Source organism: Dromaius novaehollandiae, chromosome 14 (genome assembly GCF_036370855.1).
Source record: "Dromaius novaehollandiae isolate bDroNov1 chromosome 14, bDroNov1.hap1, whole genome shotgun sequence".
Lineage (NCBI taxonomy): Eukaryota > Metazoa > Chordata > Aves > Casuariiformes > Dromaiidae > Dromaius > Dromaius novaehollandiae.
In genome coordinates, this window is record NC_088111.1 from 18,390,053 (window position 1) to 18,414,740 (window position 24,688).

General features: G+C 41.4%; 1 protein-coding gene across 2 annotated transcripts in view; it reads left to right on the forward strand.

Moving 5' to 3' along the window:
- The window catches only part of ADCY9 (adenylate cyclase 9), a 99,451-nt gene that overhangs the window by 33,734 nt on the left and 41,029 nt on the right, over window positions 1-24,688 (forward strand). Inside the window, exons 2-4 of one of the 2 annotated variants that reach the window (XM_026106499.2) lie at window positions 14,245-14,417; window positions 19,927-20,031; window positions 24,375-24,592. In XM_026106499.2, the coding sequence (XP_025962284.2) occupies window positions 14,245-14,417; window positions 19,927-20,031; window positions 24,375-24,592 (496 nt within the window). The remainder of the gene's footprint in view (window positions 1-14,244; window positions 14,418-19,926; window positions 20,032-24,374; window positions 24,593-24,688) is intronic. The other variant, XM_026106500.2, reaches the window with a different exon arrangement.

Genomic DNA, 24,688 nt, shown 5'->3' on the forward strand with positions numbered 1-24,688 from the left:
AGAAATCAAATATGGGACATGAGCTGTCTGAGGAGCTAGTGGCTGGGGGCTTGGTTTGGTATGCAGCAGACTGCCTGCCAGGTTTGGAGGATTTGTGAAATATCCAGGCCTTGGCACAGCCGAAGTGCTTATCTCACCCAAGTCCATTTGATGCCGCTTAAAAGATTTTCTACTTGCTTGTCTGAGTAGCGTTGGTATCTCCTCAGCTTTAAAACTGGGTTTGAGCATCAGCACCAGGCAAAGACTTGTAGCTCTCAGTATGAGGATGAACTCATTTCCAACACAGTAACAAGCCAAAGCAGCTTGTCAACAGACTTATATTTGGCAAATGCTTGCTTAACTGTATTTTATGTAACATCGCTCACCCTAGGTGGATTTAGTGACTTACGTAATGTTAGTCAAGAGAATTCATTGAGCAACAAGTGACAAATCTTGAATGAGATTAGTTTTATCAGGCAGTTTGCTCTTTGGATACATGAATGAATTCATTACATACATACATTTTATAGGCATGTTTTGCCTAAATAATAATCATGAGTAATCTAGCATGTATATCACTTGGTGTAGTACAGGTTGCTAAACAAGACAGTGATAGAACATTTGAAATGAATGCGCAAGACCAGGCGTAACACGCTTTTAAATCTTTGTACAAGATGCCTGTATTTGCTCCCATCTCTCCTGACTCAGCTGTTTGGCTCTTGTATGCTGGGAGCTTTGACTACTGGCTTTAAAACAAATCCTCAACAGCTACACATGTGACAGTAAGTCCGTTCTCTGCCCTCGTAGCCGGGGGGTGTGCGAGGTATCATTGTCCCTCTTGCCTGTCGTGTCGTCTTCTAGGAATAAGAGATGCAGTCGATGCCACAGGACAGTGGTGTAGCTGGGGAGGATGGTAGAAAATGTCCTAGAAGATTTCTTGTTATGCTGTTAGGTGGTTTTCAACCTTCTCTGGTTTGCAGACTGCTACGAGAACAGGTGCTTTGGTGTGCGTGGAGAGTAGAAGCCTGTTCTCGCAGGCTTGTTTTTCTTAGTTATCTTGCATAGATCCCTAACAAATACTCTGCAAATTCATTGAGCCTAAGGATCACCGGCTGAAAACATCTGGTCTGCAGAAAAGTCAAATCAGGTGTTGGATAAGACTCTAGTTTGATGTTCTAATTGCTGTTGCTGTTGTTTCTGCACTCTTAATAGTCTTTATTTTAGAGGAGGTAGCAAATACCTTCATACACTATTGGGACAGGGAAGAACAAACAACTGACGTTCACACGTTTTATAGAGAAGATGATTGAGGAGTTGCAGTTTAGGGAGGATAAGGAATAGAGCTGAGGCTGCTGGAAGTGTGAAGTTTCATTCATTTTCCTGTGTTGCCAGTTGAGTAGCTGGCTGTGTTTTTCTGCTCGGTGTGACTAGCAGAGAACATGTTGCTTTTCCGGAGGGGTGGGGAACGGTCGCACCGGCAGGTGTGATCGCAGAATCGGTCGCATCCGCGAGGGTCTGCCAACACGTAGCAGACGTCTGTCTCCGCTATGGGTTTAGTTGCATGCCGCAAGCGGAAGGGGTCTGCGTTGTGGATCCGATGTAAAGTCCCAAACTGTGGACGGCATGAAGAGAAGGGGGGACTCTTCATGTGTGGCGATAGGAGTAGAGAATGCCTAAATCTGTGTGTGCAAAGGAAACGGGAGGGATTTCGGAAAGGTTTTGACTGCGTAAAGAAACATAATTCTGGAAAATTTTCGTTCCCTTTTTAGCTCTGTTTTGCAACTTTTGAATTCTTTTGTTTCTATGTTTTCATTAAGGAGGTGAAACAAACTGGCTGAAAAGGGGATATGGGCAGAGGGGGGCACAACGCTTAGCATCTCAGAGCAGTGCCCTAGCTCTTCGCTGCAGGGGCTCTCAATTAATCTTCTTTTGTGCTAGAAACACTGCAGATACTCTGTGGCCGAAGTCTGATGATTTAATTTAAGATACAGCTGTACAGTAATGCATGCTCACATGGTGGATGAGTTCAGGGGGTTCCTCTTTACCCTCTCAACAGTGTTTGCACTACTACTATATATTTCTATATATATATACTATATATACTACTATATATATATATATAATTCTGAAGTGCCGCTTGCAGCAGTTTTATTTTCATTAGTTTTATTTTTCCGTACTGAATTAGTAACCATTTAAAACTGTCAGCTATGTGTAAACAAGTGGTGCGTGCATTATTAATAACAACTTACCTTGAATTACAAGTGTCTCTTTGTATTTCACAATGCACAAGGCATAACGTTGGGGGAATTGTGAAACGCCTGAAATTCAGTAGTGCAACAACATTTCTATTTGTCCAGTCCCTTGTCGCCCTTTTGAATAAATGTGTTGATGCTAGCATGATTTCCACAGCAGGTAATATTGATAGTTATATTGCTGTATCGTCGTTTTGTTGAAATGTGCTGGCTCCTCTCCAGTCCATCCATCACGTGACAGAGCAGCATTTTTACAGTCTCTCTAGAAGCTGTGCTCGTTCACTAAGTAGCTCTTGAATTTTGACTAGAGAGCAGCAGAGTTTGAATTTTTTTCTTGGGGGGAGGAATAATAAATAATTCTTATTCACCAGTTACATGAAAAGCACTCAAATATATTTAACAAATGCTTGATCCAAGCGTTTATTCTTGAAATGGTGCTGTAGACTATGATGGCAGGTGAGGAAACGATGATCCTTTTTCTTTACTTTGAAAACTGATGCAGAGATATAGTTCAAAAAAAGTTAATAGCCTCTTATTTTTAATGTGGGATTTATCTGTAATATACAATTTTATTTATTTTGATTTCATCCCTTAAGGACAAAATTTTATTTTTTATAAGTGTGATTTCTCTTAGACTAATCAAGTTAATGAAGTTTTGCATGAGCTAACTTGAATGAATATACTTCAGTAAAGTCTCACAAAGCATTCTCAGTGTCTGGAGAATATTTTGTCTTATCCTTTTTGAACAAACTTTTTTTGAAGTTATTTGCAGAGGTCATCTTTCCATAGAGAGGTCATCTTTCCATAGAGAAAAGCTGGCATAGGTTTGTAACAAACTGAGTAACTAGCAGGATCAAAGTGTACATTTCCTAAAACACTGCTTTTCCTTCTCAAATAGTTACTTTTATTTTGCTATTGCTTTCTGTAAAATGAAGAAGTGAAAAATTGTGCACGTAGATATCCAGTACTGAGGAAAGGTTAAATGAGAAGGATTGTTCTTACCAGTGTGTGATTGATACTTAGAAATTTGAGTTAGAGATCTCTTGTATGTTGTCATGAAGATGCTTGAGATGATATATTTCCGTTCTGACCTAAGTGAAAACATTGATGCTTGCTGAGTGTTTTCAGTATTACTTTATCAATTGCTTAAAAAAAAAGTGTATTCAGAAAATGATGGTGACAGAATGGTATCATCTTACTTTAAGTTTGAAAAGTCAGATTGCAAATTTTTAACAATTACCAACCAAAACCAAGTTATACATGCACAGCCAACCAGCTCTCTGAGGAGGCTTGCACGCATTTCTTATGGTTTAGGGTTTCTTCTCTGCAAGTCCGAAGAGAGCAGTGAAGCTGCAAGGCTCTCAGTGGCGGCGTAATTAGCCCGTAGCGTTGCCCTGCTTTAAATAAAACGCTGATTTAGCACGTAAGATCCCGACTACCTGCATTATGCAAGAAGGAAAGAATTTGCCCAATTGTCGTCCTGTCAACACAAAGAGATTGCACCAGTGTAGCAAAAAAGGCTTCTAAAATCTTGTTTAAATTGGTGTGTGCTCTTGTCTGGCTTCTATTAAAAAAATATTGGTACCAAGAGCCACAATAGCTCACTTTGTTACCAAATGCCTAAGCAGGCTCAAGTTGCAGCAGACTATTGTTTTTTACTGGAATCCTTTCATGCGTCATGCATGCTTGCTGCTTGTCATTTCTAAAATATCACTCCAAAACATAGGTGAACTCCCCCAGTGCCGTGTGGAATATTGCAGGTTGGAGTTTCTAATAAACTTCTGATTGCATTCAGTCTGGCCGTGTCTTGTTAGCGTAAGATGAAAAGTTCCCATCCCTGACAGCCTTGGGCTGACAAAACTTGCCCGTGGGGTCTGTCCCTGTTCCCCGTGTTAAATTGTGTCTGTGTTTTGCCACGGCTGGTCCTGGCGCTCCGCAGTTCTGGGTATGCCATCCGTTATGCGGCAGGGGAAAATTTAATGCATAAGATGTATCTGTTCCTGGAGTGCTCGTGGCTTTATATAATTGTCCCATCTAGAGGGGTGGGATTGTCTTGAAAAATCCTCATCTATCGATGTGGCTTCGGTTTATAATACTGTTGTTTAAGCAGATTGTTCGAAGTCCTTGCCTTGCAGATATCCTCTGTGTCATTTTTGGTCGCTTACTTCCCTCGTACAATAAAATACAGTTCTAAGTTAGGAACAGCTTTTTGTTTGATCGTAACAAGAGGAAGCTTTGGATGTATACGCTATATTTCCCCCCCCCCCCCCCCCCCCCCCCCCGAGAACTGAGGCGCTCCCAGAGCAGTCTGGAAAGTCAGACGTTTCCGTGTGTGCAGCAGTCTCAGCATGGAAACGTTCATGTCGCGGAGGCCGAGCTGCAATCTCCAGGAGCCTCTACGGGAACCTGCCCCCGGGGACTTCCTCCGTCCTCTTGCTGTCACCAAGGTCATTCCCGTGGCCCAGCCGCGAGCAGTAATTCGATGCAAATAGGGGGCTGATGCTGAGGACCTTAGAGGATTCACATGCCTCTCTCTGTGCTCATTTGCATTTCAAACAATTCTGTGTCATGTTGGACGATACTACGTGGTCCTAGATTTGTTCAAACAGAATATGATGCAGAAGTTAAGGTTGTTGGCTGCCTTAGCCATGTATTTCTGCTCTTTGAGGGATTTTCTTGTCAGTTATGGGGGGGGAAAAGGCATTTGCACACTAAACGAGAAACTGGAAGAAAACATCTTTTCTTTCATTTCTTTGTTGTTTATTTTTTTTCAACTTTCAAATGTGAAACATCTTTACAGAGTTGTGACTCTATCATTTTTCTTGATTTTAATAACAGAGTCGCTAGCATGCCAAAGCAGGCAGAGCATACTGTGCATCGAAAATGCATTTACATCTGCTTTACATCGCTGGAGCCATGCAAAGCGGGAGCCGCGCCGTAGCTCTTCCCAGCCGGCGCAGCAGCGAGCGGCGCGGTGTTACTGGGGTGGCCGTACTGGGGCCGAGCTGGCTCCGTTTCTCCGATTTAACCTCACTGTTGCAAAAGCGTCGCTTTTACTCCTGCTCTGCCAGACAGTCATCTTTAATAGTTAATCCCAAATAATCTCGGACTGGATTTAAGCCCTCTTCCTGCCTTAAATATAGGAGCATCACGTATCTCTGAAGTTTTGCGAGGAGTCCTTAGAATAGAGAATTTTTCCCATGGCAAGACTAAGAAATCTTAGGGATCAGTCTCGCTCAGCTTCATTTTTCCTTTTGCCAATAGAGTTTTAAAAAATATATGTATATACATTCTTGAGCCAGCAGTTGCAGCTCAAACGCAACGGTCCAGCTATGTTTCCTTCTTAAGTTCCTTTAGGCCTTTTTCTCCTCTCTATTTTTTTTTTGCACAGATGAAAGGAAGGTGGAAGAAACTGCAGGAGGAATAGGACACCAGGCTACAGCTTTATGCTGGCAGTTTAGCTACAACCGTATATTGTAGGTTTGGATACAGGAGTTTCCCCTTATAACTGGCAGATGTTGAACACCAAAATTAGGCATATGTTGCTGATCAGCGTTTTCCAACGTTTTCCGCTGTTGTCCGTTAGCTGATTAAAAGTAGGCATTTTGCTAAACAAAGGAGACATAAGAAAAACAGTGGTTTTCCGTAGGACAGAAGATGTCTCTGGTTTCTCTGGCTCTTTGCAGTCCTTCTTTTGAGACTACAAAGATAGGTTTGGGGGGTTTGCTTTTTTGGAGTTTTTTTTGGCTTTGCAATCTATAAAATTCTGTTTCTTATTATCGTTGTTTCTGCTTTCCAGAGACCTAAGATAACAAGTTGGCTCATAAATTCCCCGTTCTAATTTTAGTCACAGGAAATACGGTCTATACATTCAAAGTGCTTTTCCAGGTAGGGTTGTTTATTACAATCCAGGCATTTTGTAATCGCAGCCTATTGTCTGCACGGAGCTGAAAACAGTTTCTACCGTTCAGACAGTAGGACTTTCTATGTCTGAAATGCAACTTTTCAGGTTGGAGAAAATTACTTTTGCTTTCTGTGAAGTCATCAAATGTTTTCTTGCACGACCCTGCAATGTGAATGAGGGAAACATGTTTGTTGAGAAGTCATGTGCATTTTATTCAGCTTTATTGATGAAGTATCTGGACATAAAAAGCTGGAATTCAGTGCTAGAGCAGGACATAGCTAAGGAGTATTTTTAGGGCTTAAAAAAAACCTGAATTTTTTTAATGTCATTTTATTTGTGGACATGATAGCTGCTTACGAGAATTGTGATATGCATTGCATCTGGCTCTTCTGGCACTCAACCATCGTTTGTCAAGAGGGATGGATCTCATAGTGTGGAGAGCATTTGGTTTCTACCATTCTTGCATGTAAGGTTGCTCACAAAACATACCAAAGTAGTCAAAATTTGTTAGCATTTCATATATAGGCTATTAGGATTAATATAAATACACGTCTTTCTTAATTGCATTGAAAGAAGTCTGCTGTTTAGGGCTCTGCAAGGAGCAGATTACAAACAGATGGGCAGGAGGAAGGGATGGTGTAATGTGCTGAGGCTTTTGACTGTGGTCATCGTGAGGACCGAGGCTGTGACCTTGAGGCCTGACAGCATTAAGGTCTTGGGTTTAGTTTGAGAGACCAAGTCCATGTGCTGAGGCAGAGACGCAGCCTTTCGAGCCTGCCCTGGCAGCAGGAGCAGGGACAGCAAGAGGCACGCTGGTCCTGCACCTGGAAGAACTGTGGTGCTCAGCAGTCCTGGAGAAGTTGTCCCACAGCGTAAAGTAAATGTTGCTGTTCATTTGCTATATGATTATGGAAACAGATGTTTTGCTCCTCCCCAAATTTTCTGTCTAGTTTATCCATGCAGGCAATGAAAAAGATCTAGGAAAAAAGCAAAATTGCGAGTTTGTGGTCAGTACCAGGCAGAAGTGCCCCATAGACACGTGTGGCGTGGGAGTTATTTCAGCCTCAGAGCTGGAGTCAACGGTAACTAGGAAGACAAAATACCAAGTTAAATACTCCTGCCTTCCCTTCTGCTCTTTCCCAAAGAGGGAGGGAGGACAGCACTTTGTTAGATGCACTATCGTTTAAACGCGACTCGTGGTAGTTCTTTAAGGAAATCAGACAAACCGGTTGGAATGGCTCGCCGGGTCCGGCTGGCAGGCGGGTTGGATAAGCGTTTCCACTGCTCGATCGTCTTGTAAACTTGCTGGAAAAGCTGCTCCGCTTGCAGCAAAAGATCAGCCTACCAACCCCGCATCCTGGGTACGATGCCGCGGGGGAGGCCGGTGAGGTTCTGCCGCGGGAGCTCTGCCCTCGCCCCGGTTCGCCACCGCTCGCAAGCAGCTGCCGGAGCATCTGCCCGCGCCTCTTTGGGGAGGAAGGTCTGGGAATGGCGCCGCGGAGCCGGCCCTCTCCGCCCCGCCTGGGCGCTTCGGAGTCCCGGCAGCTCAGGGCTCGTGTGGAGATTCAAGCACAAATTGGGTTTTTTTCAGGTTAGTGAAATACTTGACTGCAGTTTTCTCTTTGGGTGATGTGCCTCCAATGAGGCGACTATTTTTTTTTTTTTAATTGCTTGAAATTTTAAGAAGTATATCTAGGTCTTTATAAGCCTAAATTTCTCAAAAACAGGAGCCTAAAGTTGGGCTTCAAAGTCAGTGATTTCAGAGAGTTGTGATGTAGAATTATTACTAGCGCATAGTGTTTCAGCTTTCACAACTATGAAAATTCAATTAACTGAAAGATGTTTTGCAGCTTTATCACAGCCTTTTCGATGATGCAGTTTACATTTACCAGATGCTGTTGCCCAAGCGAGGATGTTTATCTGATCTTTTGCTTCTTTGCTCATTTGAGCATAGACGAATACTTCAATCATGGAATTATTAGTATCTTCAAGGAGAAAAAAAGAGCTCTCTGAAGTTAGCTTTTAATTTAACAATTTGTTAGCAAATTAAGATTGCAAAAAAGGAAAAGCAACTATTATTATTTAAGTAACAACCCTCGTTTGCTGCACGTATTTTGGCATTATATTCAGCTTGGTTACTGGGTACCTCTTTAAAGGTGCCTCAGTTAGTTTGCATTACGTTAGCCACATAGCCGGGGTTTATCTAGGAAAAGGATTTTAAATTTCACTTATATTTTTCCACTTTCAGATTTGCTCTCTAACGGTTTCTAAAGTTTATGTATTTTGAGCAGGATCTCATGTTGTGGTTGTATATAGTTGCCGTTGATCGTTCAAGTAGTTGTGCGTATTATCTGTAAATGTCAATGTTACTGCATAGTAACATCTGACTATTAAAGTGGAGTGTAATTTTTGCAACCCAGGTATGCTATTTGCACTTAAGGTAGTCACTGTGCTCTTAACTTTTGCTAGTTCTTCAGTTGCTTGTTGTGATTTAAACTACCCCTTGTCCGGTTCACTGGGTTTGGGTATTTTGCTATGGGGCAGAAGAGGCTTGCAGCGCAATGCTGGGTATACCAAAGTGATGAAGTGAGAAAACATCCCCCATAAATACAAACAGATACGGCAAAGATGGCATTTTAAGGATGAGATGAAGAATTTACTATTGAAAATCATCTTGGACTCAGCCTCGTGTTCCAAATGTGGATTTGTGGATGAGGACCCAGAGAATACTACAGCTCCTGGACTAACGGCCAGGCACTGTATTACTTCTTGTATAAGCATTAAGTTAGATTAGTACCAGAAAAATTATTTAAAATTTTAAAAGGAAAACGAAAGCCATGGAAAAGTTAGGAGAGAAGTGCCGAAAAGAAGCTTTAATTAGTAGCAATAAATGTATTTCTGGTCTTTTTTTAACCATTATTTGCCTGTCACATTACATTCTAGAAATTGCAGTTAATGTTTTATTTTACAGAGCAAGTCAGAGTCTGATGAAATTGTATGGCAACATATTTTATTATATGAGGAAACCTAAATGTAGGTTTTGGTTTCCTTTCCAATGAATGGCAGTGGCTGAATACTGTTTCTTTACTCCCAGATCTTTGGCAAAGTAACAAGTTAATGTGTCTTTAAAGAAAAACGGAGAAAATTTTCTATTATAAGAGAAAGAGAAGAGAAAGAAAGAGGTGATTATGGAGAAGCATTAACCCAAAAGTAATTTACCACCCATCAGTTTAAGAAAAAAAGGAACTAAAGCCAATCCTGAACTGCAAAGTTTTTTTTATGAGCTTGCTATATTGCTAGTAGATATTTGTGTGAGTCTATAAATGGTTTTTTTGCCTCACTCTATTTTTATAGGCACTATTTTCTTAATATTGGAACTCTTTAAAATGAAATGCTAAATTACCGAAAAATAATGGCTAACGCTGCGTTCCTCGTGGCAGACAGGGAAAGGTTATTAGTTAGCATTACTTTCTAGCTAGAAAAATGCAGCCACGTACTCTTGCTCTTGTACGAGTGATGGTCGCTTTTGTTCTTGCACATGATGAAAATAGGTTTCATGCAAACTCTTATTTTGGGATGAAAGATATTAAAAAAGTATGGAGTTGAGAAACGGGGCTCAGTTCTTTTTGTAACTTCATACCTATTTACTAATTATTTGGGAAGAAATACGTTATTGAAGTGTGTTGACATTAAAGGAAATGATGGAAAGATAAATAATGAAGGAGAATAACTAGCATGTTACCTTCCTTTTTAGGGTAACTGCTTTTCGGTATACAGCTCTCTTTTCTGTCAGATTAGTGGCATGCCTTGTATTGATGTAATAAAATCCAAATTGTATTAATTATGCCCCCTTTTACCAAATAGGTTTATATTAATCAATCCGTTAAATGCTGTTTCCTGGTACTGCGGCTAAAAAGGTGAAGCAATTCGTGGAGGTAGGAACAGGAATATATAGCAAGTGTGGGATTATATTTTTATTGAATGAATCAGTGAGACCGTGACTGAGATATTGTCATCGTTTTTTGGTGTCTCTTCCTTAGAATCAGTACTGAAAAGTGTTTCAAGAGCATCCGAAGTTCATTAGATTATATACGTGAGCATTTAGCTTGCCAGAATGAAGGTAATTTTCATCTTTGCTTTTAACAGAGGGCTAAAAAGTTTCAGCTTTGTACGGCTGAAGCATCAAAAGTTAAAATGTGAATCTTATTTTAACAAGGAATTGCTTAGCAATGCTTCTGTTAATTCGCCATCCCTTGAGGTGTAGTGTGGGGACCTCCAAGCTTTGAAAGATGCGCTGACTGATGCCCTGCACAAGAAGTCGGATCGGAGTGGCACCGCGGCGTCTTTTGTCCTGGAGCCACAAAAGTGAAAACACACAACTGATTTAATGAAAGACCTGGGGGACCAGAGCACTTCTCTCCCTTTCCCGGTTCCTCGCAGCAGTTACCCGAGAGGATTCGTCGCTGCAGCCCGGGATGGCAGGAACCCTCCGCTCTGCAGCGTCCTGGCGTGAGCAGGCAGCTGGCAGGGAGCTGCCTGGGAGCCGTGCTTGGCTCCGGAGCCCGCTGCCGCTGCCTGCCCCTGCCAGAGCCTGCCTTAGTTAACTTTCCACTCGCTCTGCACGGATCGTTTTTTCTCACGCTACTGAAACCAGGTTGAGGATTGGGATGTTTATACACAAAATTATTTATAATTATGTTTATTTATGTGCATGCAGAAAATCGTGTGTGTGTGAGTGTGTGCCTGCATATGATTTTTGTTATTAGGACTATTTTTTTTTTAGTATTTGGACTGGATTTCCGTCTTTATAGAAAGTTTATAGTAACGCCACTATAAAAAGACAAGCCAACTGAAGAAGGGGACAAAGTACAGGAATTTCTTAGCACTTCTAAAATTCAGTGTTAGTGGGACTGATAAAACCAGCAGAGTTACACGAAATGCAAAAATGCACTTTGCAAACACTGCCGTGTCAATATGCAAAATGGCTGAATTCAAGAAATAGCTGTGTTGGATCTGTAGGCAGGCGCCGTTACTCTTTGTCTTGAGTCAAACCGTCATGCGACCAAAAGTTGTGGTTTGTTGTATTTCACAGAAAATAGCATCTCCTCCGTTGTTAGCATATTAACTTAGTATTTTTGTATTACCTGGTTTAAATCCGCTGTGTGGGGATGTGAATGTTTTTCCTTCCGGATGTTTTTTTTTGTGCAACATGACAAAGTGTCGCTTGTAGTAATTCGCTGGATGTTTAAGAGAAGGAAAAATACTTCTCATGTATAATGCATTTAGTTAAATCAATACTGTTCGACTGCATTAATGATCCAAATTTAAACCAAAATATTTCAGACTGAGCATAGGAATTGCTTTGTGAGGTGTCACAGTTACAAGGAATACTAAAGCAAATATAATTTTCCTATCATAAGAAGGGTTTAATAAGAAACAGAGTATTAGGCGGGCAATATTAGCAAGTTCTGCAACGATTAAAGATTTTTAAACTGTCTAATTTTCAAAGACTTTTTAGAAATAACCTTTTTTCCTTATTCGCTTCCCTGATCTTGCAAGCGTTTAGCATTCGCAAGCGCTGAGCGGTAGGAGCAGTCCTGCTGATTGCTTCTGAGCCGTGTGCCGCGATTCTGCGGCGCGTTGCCTCGTGTTTGTCTATTTTCAGCAGAAGCGCTTGGAGCTGCGCCTCGCGTTTAGCATACGGGCAGTGGCTGGGAGCGGGAGGAGGTAATAAAGAAAGTTTTTTATAGGGAAACATTCTCGATGCCAACAATCAGCCATTTTAGCCGACTTTAAACCCTGCGACTGAAACGTGTGGGCCAAAGCTGCGTGTGTGAGAATAGTTCTTAACGCACAATGTTGCAATAACTGCTTTTGGTTAGCAGGGTTGGCCACACATAGGAAGTCTGAAGGGTGGAGTGGGGTAGAGGAGCCACAACCCACTGTGGTTTAAGGTTGGGGAGAGTGTGGATAGTGCTTTTCCAAACAAGCTTTCAATTACTGTAGTACCGTAGCCTTTTCACTTTTTCCTCAGCGCGGAGCTCAGACTGGAGATAATTTTACTTTATGTAAGAGAGCTACAAAATAATTACACTGCATAAAACGGAATAAAAGCATTTAAAAATGCCTCCTTAAAAATGCAGAGAACAAACAAAAATATTTTTCCCCTTAAAAAAAAAAGTGATAGTAGCAGTGGGAAAATAACCCAGTTGCTTTAAGGTAGCTTTTAAAAATAGGGAGCAGTAAGCTTAATGCTCTAGATTTCACCAGAGCAAACATGTAATTGTAAGCTGATTGCGGTGAATTCCTTAAATTGCAGCCGCCACGAATGTGAGCTTTAAAGAGACAGTTCTGCATCTGGGAGCCAGCAGCAGCTCAGGATTTTATGGAATGGCGGTGCCAGAGTAAAGTCCAAGTGCTACTACAGCTGGTAGGAAAATGAAGATTGGCTGTAGCGTAATATCTCAAATGAGGGAGCTAACGCCCCAGAATCGGAACAAACCGAAGGACACGGCTGCTTTCCCGGCGGCCGCTGAGCCTGAAGCCGAAACGGTCGTATGGATGCGCCTCTCAGGATGGACTGCAGAAGCACGTAGGAATTTGAGTTACTGGTGGAATACACAGAGAAACAGAAAAAAAATGCTACTACTAGATGTATTACTTTTATTGGAAAGGTTGCAGACAAAGCATTGTCTGCGTTACGTATTACAGAGGAAAAATGTTTATAGAATATGATTTTTTTTTTTTTTTATCTCTGAAGAAAGTTGTAAGGCAACGACCTTACCGCGGTGACAGCTCTTACTGCGACAGAAGACCCCGGTCCTCCGTGGGCTGGAGCAGAGCAGGCCTTGGTGGAGCTGGCTCCAGCTGCCGTCCTAGGGAGGGAGGCAAGTGAATGCAGCTGGTCGTCATGATAGTCAGGTGTCTGAATACAACTGGGCGACAAGTATCTTGACCAAAATAAAAATAAAAAAGCGATGGTTTGCCAACCCAAGTACAAAATCAGCAAGAGATCCCATGGGATTGTCTTTCAGAGCAAGGCAGGGAGAGTTTGGTTCCAGAGTCACGTGGGGCGACAGTCTCTGATACCGTGAGATGACAAACAGTCCGGGTCTAAGAGGCGATGCCCTCCATGCTTTTAGGGGCAGGATTAGTGCCCTCGCCTGCTAGGTGAGAGATGTCCCAAACAGCAGCAATAAGATTAACTCGCTCGAATTCAGGAGCCCGTGGGATAAGTAGTTCCTCCTCAGTCTTTGTGCCTAGACCATGACCCAGAATATCGTAACGCACTTCTATGAAGATAAAGCAATATTCAAAACAGAATTCAGATCCTTATTTTTTGAACAGCTTTTTCATACTGATGGGTTTGATACAACACAATATTCACCAGCCTGGCCTTTAATATTGGATCTGGTTTCCAATTATGCTTCGGTTCATGCAACAGTTGCAGAGAGTGTGTGTGGGTGTACGTGTGAGAGCGAGATTGATTTCGTTCTTTAAAAATGTGAAGTCTCCCCTAACGATGAAAACCCGTCACAATTTCTAGCACTTGCACTCCGTTTCCTGCTTCAATGTGCTACCAGCATTAATCAGTCTTCACCGCGTCTCTGTGAGAAATGGAGGTTATAACTGGAGGAGCACATACAGATTTTCAGAACTGGAGTATCAATTCAGATGTCGCTGAAAAACAGGCTGTGGAAAACAGGCTGTAAAGACTTTGCCAAAAGTAAAGAGTTAATGTCACAGCTCAGATTACAGTTTTGAAGTGAACGTGTTAGGTCTTAGCTTTTTTTTTCCAAAAGTTTCTCAGTAAAAGTGTAATAAAGAAAGTACATGTCAGTCATGGCTGATGCTATATCCTGGAATAGTCTCTTGGACCTGGGCCAGCACATGTTGGGCAATTCTAATTCCCACCGCTTTACACACAATATCTCTATATTCCTGATGGTTGTTCCCAACTAGCATCTGGGATTTTTGTACTGTATTCCTGAGCCATGATAGTTAAACAGTCTGAAAATATGTGTTCTTTGATAGTTACCGTGTTTCATATCTGAGAAGTCAATAGGAGCGTTATTTTTGTCATTCTGACTGTTCATTTCTTTTCTCTAGGTTTAAAGACTTTTCTAATATCTGGTCAGAAAGTGAAGGACCCTCACTGCAGCTGCTCGCAAGCTTTGCTTCCTGGCTTGGAGTCGGGAGATGCAACTAAGATCCAGGGAGCGTCGTCAGCCGAGAACCCTGGTGACTTGACAAAGACTCTCAAACACGCAGAAAAGCCTAAGGTTAGTTCTTGTTTCAAAGTCAAGCAGCGTGGATTTAAAACTGTACCACCAAGTGAGAGAGGTGTGGATGGGAAACCCTTATGGTTTGCTTATTCATTGCTTTATATATATGTGTATATATATATATGTATGTATGTGTGTGTGTATATATATATATATATATATATATATTTGTATTTTGTGACAAAAGCTAGTTTGAGGGAGGAAAAAATGGCGAAGCAAAATGCTTGACAAGTAATCTGAAGTAATATGAGCACTTTTAAAAGGTGATTTCAGATAAAGAATTTTCTTAATATTTATATTTCAGGACTGAGAGGTCCAACCTTATTTATCGATGGTCTCAATTTGGGGGGGGGGAATCAGTGCCTTATGCAGCTGTAACTCCTGTGATTTTCTGCATTTGCTATATTCTGCTTCTCCTTTCCCTGTTGTGTGTTTCATATGAATATGAACCTTCTGTATGAATACATAGCAGACGTAAGTAACCCCCCCACACACAAAAAAAAAAAAAAAGAAAAAAAGAAAGATGACAGAATTGCTTGTGTGTTAGGAAAAAATGCTCTGGTAGGCTATGAGATTGTGTTTTATCTGCTTGCTCTAGAAACCTATATCTAGACCTGATGGCAATGATTTGTGTGGATTCAGCTTAGAGAAGTAATAAGGTTTTGTTATGTTCACACCTCTCACAAGAACTCTTGACAAGTAAATCTGTGAAACAATGTGTATTACTTTGTTGCTTTGCTGTTACTCTCAATCTTCCAGATCAGCAGAGACTTCCCAAACAGATGACTATTCTCTCTTTTCTTCTGGGTGAAGAGTTCCTCTTACTGGGCTGGCTGAGCTGGGCACTAATGGTCAGAACCGCAGATGTGAAATGGCCATCTGAACTCCACTGTCATTAGACTGCAGTGGTACAAAGCCCAGTGTATTTAGTCCTGAGAGGATCTCTTCAACCCAAATTTGATATTTAGCTGACAGAGTTAATGGGCAAGTGTCTTTGCTGCTTGTGTGTATGTTGCCTGGATTAGGAGAGTTGGCTGAGGCACCTCTACCCTGTGTCTGTGCTTGGTTTTAGTTTTGGACTGAAAACACTTGATCACCAGTGAGGTCAGCCAGAAGGCTGACCCAGAGTTATGGCCAAGACTATATAACTGCAGAAGGTAGCTTTAGCCATCTTTGCTCCTTCCCCTAAATACGCATTGTGTACGGTTTGACTGGTCTCAAGCTGTTGGTGGTACTTTTCTATTCCTATTCTTTTCCCATATGTAAAAAGAGTGTATTTGGCATCCCTGACGTGCCAGCTCTCCAGCTCTTGCTTGTCTTTCAGTGAAGGTGATAGGAAAATCTGCCGCAGAGCAGTGAATGGATGTCTGTACCACTGAGTCAGTCTGTGCTGCTCCCTGCGTGGCCAAGGGGACGTGCTGAAGCTGACTCTGAGCAAGCGGCTGAGAAGCAGGTTGTATTCGCGCAGGCATCTTGCTCTGCTCGTGGCTCGTTCAGCACGACCGTAGGTATCGTGGCACCGCTATGAGTGGCACAGACATACTGTTAGTGTAGCGTAATCCCTGTGTCAGGTAAGGAAAATAGGGGAGCCTGAGTACCGTCGAGCTCCACAGCACTGTGTCGTTGCTTTCAAGTGATGCTGGGACAGCAGTGAGTAATAAACCAATCTTCGAGTAGTGAAGGAAGGAGAAAGTACCAAGCGGAGCAGTATTACTGAGCTGCCAGCGTGTGAAGTAGGGGGCAAAGAGGAGGGATTAAACAAAGCAATAAAACTCAAGTTGCTGCTGTGGGAGGAAGTACGTACGCCCTGTTAATGTCAGACAGCAAAGTGAAGCTTTAACTGGGGGGCAGTGAAACCACAGTGAAGTATAGTACTGACCTGGCTGCTCTTAAGGTTTGCTAAGATTTATTATGTATTAACTTGGGGTAGTCATTGTTAAAATAACCTGAGTCCAAAATGTAATCTGCTGTTGAGGATCATCTGGCCCTTCAGTATGTGTTTTTTAAAACACGAGGTGATTTGCTTTGAAGAAAGGTGACGCAGTCGTGTCACTATTCCAGAACAAGTAGTATGCAACCTTGAGACATACTGCTGGCCCAAAGTGTTTTGTTGACTGCCTGGTCCACTCCCTATGGTCTTTAAGACTGGTACCATCTTGACATCTTAATTACTGTTTAAACGCTGAAAGCTGATCTGCACAGTGCAAAAGTGCAAACGTGGCTGTCCATATAAAAGAAGGAGAAGCTAAAACAGGCAATTCAAGAAGGGAAGCTTCTTCAGAAAAACATCTAGGTCAAGTGCCTTCTCAGTTTCAGCCTTCTTGGATGCCCTGTCTACCTTTGTCCTAAATTTATGCTTATAGGTACCTTTATTCGTCACCATGAGCACTGCAGGTCTTGGCACTGATTTCTCAAGCAGTCTGACAACACTTTGCAGATAGTGCTGCCTGACTTGCCCAAAATACCTGGATGCTCAAGTGAATCTTGAATGACCCCCAAACTTAGCTTTCCATGCTGTCTGATAAGCATCTGTACAATGCATGACCAAAATGTGTCAGAATGGGCACAGCATAATGATGATGCAATTCATGTGAATGCTGAGCGCATATTTAGAAACACATTCTGTGACTGCGGTTGGAGCATGTTTGCGGTTGCAAACAGTACTCGCTTCTCCAAGCATTGCTGGTTGCAGATACTGCAAACTGCACCACAGGTGTTCAAGTATAGATCCGCCCCAGCCTCCTCTCTGCCTGGATAGTCTGTCGCTGAAGTGGTTGTAGACCAAGAAGGCTGGGTCAGACCTTCAAGGAATGTTTAATTTGCCAGCCATGCTAGAGTAGGTCTTACAGCATTAGAAAGCGAACAAGCAAACAACAAGTAACTTTGATTTAATCGCAGTTTGTGCCCAATTCGATATGATTTTTTTTTTTAAAGGAGTGGGCTGCTTTTTTACTCTTTTTTTTTTTTTTAAGCCTTCAGTTTGCTGGTAGGGTCTGGAGATAAAATTTGCAAAAGAATCATGATTTACATGCCAACTGTTTTAAATACAAAGCTGTAAACAGTATCAGTGTGGGAGGAGATGACTCCAACTCTGCAAAGAAGACCAGAGAAGTAGGAGCTGCAAAACTATAGGCAAGTTGAAGTATCCTTCTTTTAAAGGGAATAAGTGACCATACTGGGGGAAAAACATTACTTTAGCATTTTGATCCTGAGTGGATGGTTAGGAAGGTCAGGAAGGAGAATGCGACAGTAACTGATCCATGAAAGGCATATCTTGTCCTCTCCTTGACAGTATCAGTAGTTAATTGCAAAATATCACTGAAGTATGAAGATCAATAAAATGCCTGTTTCAAGTCATAAAGTTTGTACATAATAAAATGGCAAAGAAAGATGCTAAAAATAGAAGTAAACCTAGAGTAGCAGCTGATTCTTGAATGAAAACACTGTAACCTACTTACCTGGTTTTGGTATCTATTTACTTTACCTATCATATTTTATAAAATCTCTTACTTGACTTGGAATCATAAGCTGTTGTAAAAATGTTCTAATCATTTCTTAGAATGAAAACAGAAAGTGGTTTTGCTTGACTTGGTGTTTGCTGAAAGTGTATTAATGTATTATTCATTGTGACTGGGCCACATACACACTGAGCTTATGTAAGTGTCTACAGTAAAGAACGAAGTTAATGATGTTGACTTGCACACATAGGGATAAGTCAGATAAACTCCTGTCTCTTTTCAAAAGGTTGAGCTTCTTTTCTGAGATTTTTGTCAACTGATTTAACCCCAGGAGCTAAGTATTTGAGGTGGTCTTGCTGGTTTATTAGCAAGATCAAACAGGGAATACTGTCTTTATTTTTGATAATAGAGGTATATTTTTTATTACTACCATACTATTTTCACTTCACAGTTGTTGTCGTCACTTCTGCCACGGTTAAAGCTCCTTGCTAGTGCTCTAGGAACAGAGAAGGCTTGTTAGTCCATTGTCATGCTCATTTTTAAAGCCATTTAATACTGCCTTATGTAAAGTGATCAAGGCATTCGTAATATTTAGTCCTAGACTTTTTTTAAATTAAATCTTGTAAGAACTGATCACATGCTTTCTTCATATGTGTTCTTCATCTGTTTCCACATTAGGAAACTCTTAGATAAGTTCAATACCCCAACCCAGACTGTGTCCCTGAGGAGCAACACACATGATGGTCTGCTGGCTAAGAAGGCCCAGAATCTTCATGAAAGAGTTTTAAGGACATTATTGGATGATTAGGTGGATCAACAGTCATTGGAAGAGTGGGCTGTACGAAATGCCATACTGTAACAACCTTAAAATTTAAGATGCTACATTTTTGAGTTTCAGATATGACACCAGTGAAGGGAGGATGCTTTGAATGAAAAGTCAGTTCTCAAAAAGAGTTATACACTGGTCTTTGAAACAGGGAGTGGGTCTGAAGGGAGAAATTGTCGTGTTTTTTGACCAGAAGAGAGACATGGGGTGTTGAGTTTGGGACAAAAAGTGCCTGCAAGACTCAAGTTGCTTGTTGGAAACTTTATCAAGATGTTTAGTGAGGTAACTAAACAATCATTTAGTCTAGTGTGCCCAATTTAGCATGCTGTCCTAGTGACTGGCGTGTCTGTACCCATTAATAACTTTTTGACAAGCCTGGTAACAGTAAACCATCTTATGAGCATAGGAATTGCCAATAGGGATCAGATACAGGGTCCATCTAGTGCAGTATCCGGTCTCTGAATGGTCAATGCTAGAGAAAAGTTTGAAGAACTTTGTGAGATACAGATATGGGATTAATTCCCCTTAAAAAGATCACGTCTTAACTCGGAGGGATTAGGTTGTTTTGAAAACTGAAGGATGACCTTTGAGATTGCTTCCAAAATGTGTTTGTTACCTGCAACTGTTACAACTCCTGATGTTTTTGTTTCCGTGTTTCCTATGACATTTGCTCAGCGTTTGGCCTCAACAACGTTCCATAGCCTGAGCTCTGCTCCGCTGTCTTATGAAGCTGTATGAAAAAATATTTCCCTTTATTAGTTTTGGAATTGTTGCTTTCCATTTCTCTATGCCATTAACAGTGCATCATGGTGTCTTGTGTTTTTTTGAATTTTGCTGTATTTTGTGCTAAGTCTTCGCTCAGCTGATCATAATGTCATTCAGATCCTTTTGCAGACAGTTTTTCAAATAAGAAAATTGCACTTCTCTCACTAAAGCTTATTTTATTCTTCTTTCTTTGCCAGTATGTAGTGATTACAGTGTATCTGTGATCTTATACTTGTAAAGCTTTCCTGGGTTAGATTTAGCTTTAGGAAACAGAAAATCTGTGATTTTTGAAATGGCAAATTTTGTTCCTTTCATTTTTTGCTCCATGTTTCCCATTCTGCAGCTTTGTTTCTAGTTTAACCATGCAGCAAGTATACAAGTGGACCAAATTATGATTTGCATAATACTAAGGTGACACCCGAATGTTCCTGGCTAAATGTTTTTTGTCTCATTGCAGCCATGTCCTTCTTGTAGTACCACCCTTGCTCCCCACTGCGATGTCAGCATAGAAGAAGGAGCTATCCAAAATGGTTGTCAGGATGAGCATAAAAACAGTACCAAGGTAATTTAGACTTCACCACTTTCCTATTTTTCCCTCATTCCTTTACTTTAGTTAGCTTTCTCATTTTTGCATTGCATTGCTATTCCTTTATTTAACCTGTTAAGCAGCAGAGCCAATTTGCATTTTAATTTTTGTGTTCTCAACTTTAGTTGAGGCAACCCAAATTTTCAAAATGACTAGTAATTTTGTCGGCCCGGTTTGAAACCAAGAGGGACCTAAATTTTGGACTCTTTAAATTATGCTGAGGCTACCCAAAGAAAGAGGCAGAAACAGCACTACCACTCTCTTCATGACTTACACCAGTAGATTGTGTGTCACCTAGCCACAAGTTATGCCTATGTCTTGCCAATGTCTGCTGTACACTAGCTCTAAAACACAGCCATTCCTGTTCATCCATATGACTGAAACTCTCAGCATCTAGGTTTTTTCACATCCTTTTCTCTCTGACAAACACAGTCTTACATATTCAGCATGCTGCCGCAAAGATTGTTTTCCTTGCCGGTTGCTTAGATATTCTTAGAGAAGCCACCTACTTCCCCTGCAGTACCAGACATGACTTATTTGTCATCTTGCTCATGGCCCTTCGTAGCCTCTCTGCTCTGCCTTTTGCCTCTTACTCTTCCCTGAAAATTAGGCTCCCACCGAAATGCAGACTGGATGCCAGTTTTCATCGCCTGATTGTTGTGTTTGCAAATAAATTTAATGCCTTCCCTCATCAGGGAGGATTGCTTTGTAAACATGCTCAGAGCTAGCCATCCCATTCCTTCAGATCTATCTTTAAAACTCTCCTTGCATGTAGTGCTGTCCAAACACTTGCCTGATGAGCTGTTATGTTAATCTGTCCTTGTCTCTGTGTTCTGCCTGTATCTGACCTGCCATCTCCTATGCTTAAGTGGTAAGCTCGGAGGTAGAGACAGCCTTACGGTACTGTATTGAAATGGTATGTAATACAGTAGGCCGTATTTCTTTCTCCTGCAGCTATATTAGCTGCATGTGTTGTAATCATTAAGTCATTTAACCTTGCCGGGAAGAGGTCTGCACAGTGTTGAATAAAATGTCAATAATTTCACTGGAAGAAACGTTACTGTAGACCAAGTCAGATGTCCCTCATTTATTCTGTTTATTTGTTGCTAGTCAAAAATTGGACCAGTTGTGTGCCTCTCCAGTAAATCTGAGATGCTTGTTTAAACGAAAGCTTAAATGAGAGCTACACGCACAGAAGTCGCTGTGCTATTTGATTTCCAAATCTTCTTTACAGTCTCAGATTTCTTAGGAAGAAGGGTCATAAGCTTGCTCTGCACCTTTCTAGAGTTGGTTTTTTCCCGTGCCACAACACTGCACCTCGTGTCAGCCTTGCAGCATTCAGGTTCTCTGTCTCTCTGTCTGTCTGTCTGCCTCTCATCTCCCTAAACTATGTTAACCACTTCCTCAGTCCTTCCTTGCGTCCTATCTTCCTTTGGAGCCTTCCTGTCTCTTTATGAGAGGAAACTGTCACGTGGTGCATTGAGTCCGAGAGCTCAGAAGAGCTGTACGGCCTGTTGCCATCAGAAACCACAGTAACATTGGGGCTAACGACATTTATTAAATAGGGATTTTCTCTGACACACAAGCAGTTTCAAATTCTAATTCTCTCCTGTTAAGATTAACAGAGCCGAGACAGCACAGGAAAACCTTGAGCTGACTGAAGGGAAGAATTTTCTTAGGGATTTGAGCCTTTGCCAAAGAGCTAAAGAGAAAAGGCCAAGAGAAGTCCATGCTGACCTTCTCTGAAAGAGCAGAAAATTTCACTGCATTCTTCAGATGAATTCAAAGATCAGACAGGGAAAGCAAACAGCACGTGAAAATGTGGATCTTATATTCAGGCTCTTCATACAAGAAAAAAGTTTGTATTCTGTCGTTTACTGCTTTTCAAGTAACGACATCTGCTGCAGGGGTGAGGAGAAAGAGGAAGATTCTTTCAAAAAATAAATAAATAAAAAGGATAACTATTACCCTCATTTTCCTAGGCATCAAGTTGTTCTGGGAGGCATCAAGTTGTTCTAGGAGGCACCCAAAGCAAATACAATCTTTAGCATAAATTAGAGAAAAATAAAAGAACAATGAAAAAGAAGGACCTTCAATACTGTCAACTGGTTAGACAGTTCTCTTTGGTTTGCCTTATTACTCTTCATTTCAAAAAAAAAGAAGTTACTCTGGCATTGCAGTGTGTCATGTGCTCCTTAGAAATGTTCTCTTTGGATGATCTAGGTAATCTGTTATAGTTGCAGGAGGACCTGTTCTTAAGTTGCTGAATCTTTTCCCTAGAAAAGATCCTGGTGGCCTTTTATTTGCAAAGTTCTCGTGCCTCTGGCTCACCGGGAGAGCGCCCCGTCGGCATACAGAAGCGCCTCTCCAGGCCATGAATCCTGGTTTGCTTTTGCTGAGATATGCATTGCTAAATCACCTTTCTCTTCTGTTGCTTGTGTTCTTTAGTAAAATATTGGCCATGCCCCAAGGTAGCTACTAAATTTGACTATTACACTTTGTCAGCTGCTGTCACTGTGTTGTGAACACCTGCAAGCTGCCAAAACAACTGTCATGAGTGGTGGTAGGGACTAGACTTGGAATCATTTCTCCTTCTTGCTCCCGACACATGGCCCTGCAGGTTCACGCTTTCCTCTGGGCAGCCCCCAGGGTGGCAATCCTGCGTTTCTCCCATGCTGGAGGAAAGGGAAGCCTAGCTCAACTCCCTCCTCCTTTTCCTGCAGCTTTGGCAGTCCACTCCAATACACCTTGTTATGACATGTGATACAGAGCAGGGCTTCCTTCAGCTCTTGAGGTCATGACAGTTAGAGGGAACCAAGCCCAAGTACTTTCTGACTCTTCCCCACTCAAGGTAACAGTCTCCTGTTGCTCCGTTAGTCTTACACGTTCAGTATTATTTAGGAGACAAGTGATACATGAAAGATTTTAGCACCCACAAAATATGTGGGGGTTTTTGTTCTGCTAGAAAAAGCTGATATCAAGAATGCTTATGTTAAAAGAATGTTGCTGGGGTTTTGTTTTGTTGCGGCATCTTTCTGTCAGAAAACAGGGAATAATGTATAAACAGTTGCCTATTCAGCTTTGATTACACCAGGCTATAGTTGTGTGCTGCATTTGTTTTACAGGATGAGTGCACGAGGAGTTTGAATTAATTTTGCACGGTCAGCCAGAGATCAGATATTTCTTAACTTTAGGCTGATACTGCAATCTGAGTAACATTTCAGTGCATGATTTGGGCAGCAGTGATATTTATGGTATCAGTTTACAGTCACTAATGTAGCATCCAATAATAGTCTTATGGAGGAGCTAGTCACTGCTATGCTGGCTGCTGTAGAGGCAGAAATGAAGAAACTTCTGTCATGAGTGGGTTTCAGGATGAGGATAATGATACATGATAAATTACAAGACTTGGAGGGAGGAGGTGAACCATCAAATATGCTAGGTTTGACATATGCTTGCCTTTGAAAAATATAATATGATCCTGACTACCTGCAGTTCACTTTCAGTCTAACCATATTTAGTTGTCTTAATTTCTTGGACTTGCTTAAATGCATATTAGTCTTGATCAAACAAAATGTAAAAGAAGGAGCTTCAGGTTCTATGAAAACAGAAGAGTTTTTGGTTGAAGCTAATTTTTGTTCTCAAATCAGTCAAGGCAGAATTGGTAATACCGTGCACTTAAACTGTACTGCAAGCTGGTGTCAAAATTTAAAAATACAATATTAATACAATGATAGAAGGACCAGAAGGAAAAGGTATTTTTTAGTCAGGGAAGAAAAGATGTGTTTCAGGTACAGGATAATTTTTTATAGGATAATGAGACACATAGAGGGGCTTTTTCAATAGAACCTGTAAAGGAGGAAGCTTGGGAGAGCAGCAGGACTCTAAAGTGGTCTGGGGAAGGACCAGCAAGGCCGGCAGAGTAAGTTGTCTGGTGACCTGTGGAAAGATAGCACAGTGCAAGCAGCTACAGTATATAAAAAGTTTTGAAAAGAGTCATGACTTGAAGAGGAGTGAATGAAATTTGGTTGGTCTTTGTTTCATGTGTGGAAAAACTATTTTGTGTTCTGGAGCCTTGAAACTGGGGACATAGAAGGCAAAAAGACAACAGCTAAATAAGCAGGCATTTTATAGGAGAAGGTCTGAATGATTTCAAAGCAGGTAGAGTTACGTTTGTGACATGACCAGGTAAAAGGTCAGTGTGATGGTATATGGTGCGATGGTCGAACTTGTTCTAACTTCCGTTCCATTAAATGCCTTCTGTCTGCTTTGCCAACCATCTAATGTTTCCTATGTATGTTTTGCTTTCTGTCGAGCAGGCTCCGGGAGGACGTAATCCAAAGACTCAAAATGGACTTCTGAGTCCTCCACAGGAAGAAAAACTGAGCAATAGTCAGACCTCGCTTTATGAAATGTTGCAAGAGAAAGGAAGATGGGTGGGAGTGAGTCTGGATCAATCAGCTCTCCTTCCTTTGAGGTTCAAAAACATCAGAGAAAAGACAGATGCTCACTTTGTGGATGTGATTAAAGAAGACAGGTAAGAAAGAACGGGTTGCATAACGTAAAAATCCTACAAAGGAGAGAAGGTAATAACAGTGGCGGTGTATCTTTAATCTTTATTTGTGTGCTTTTC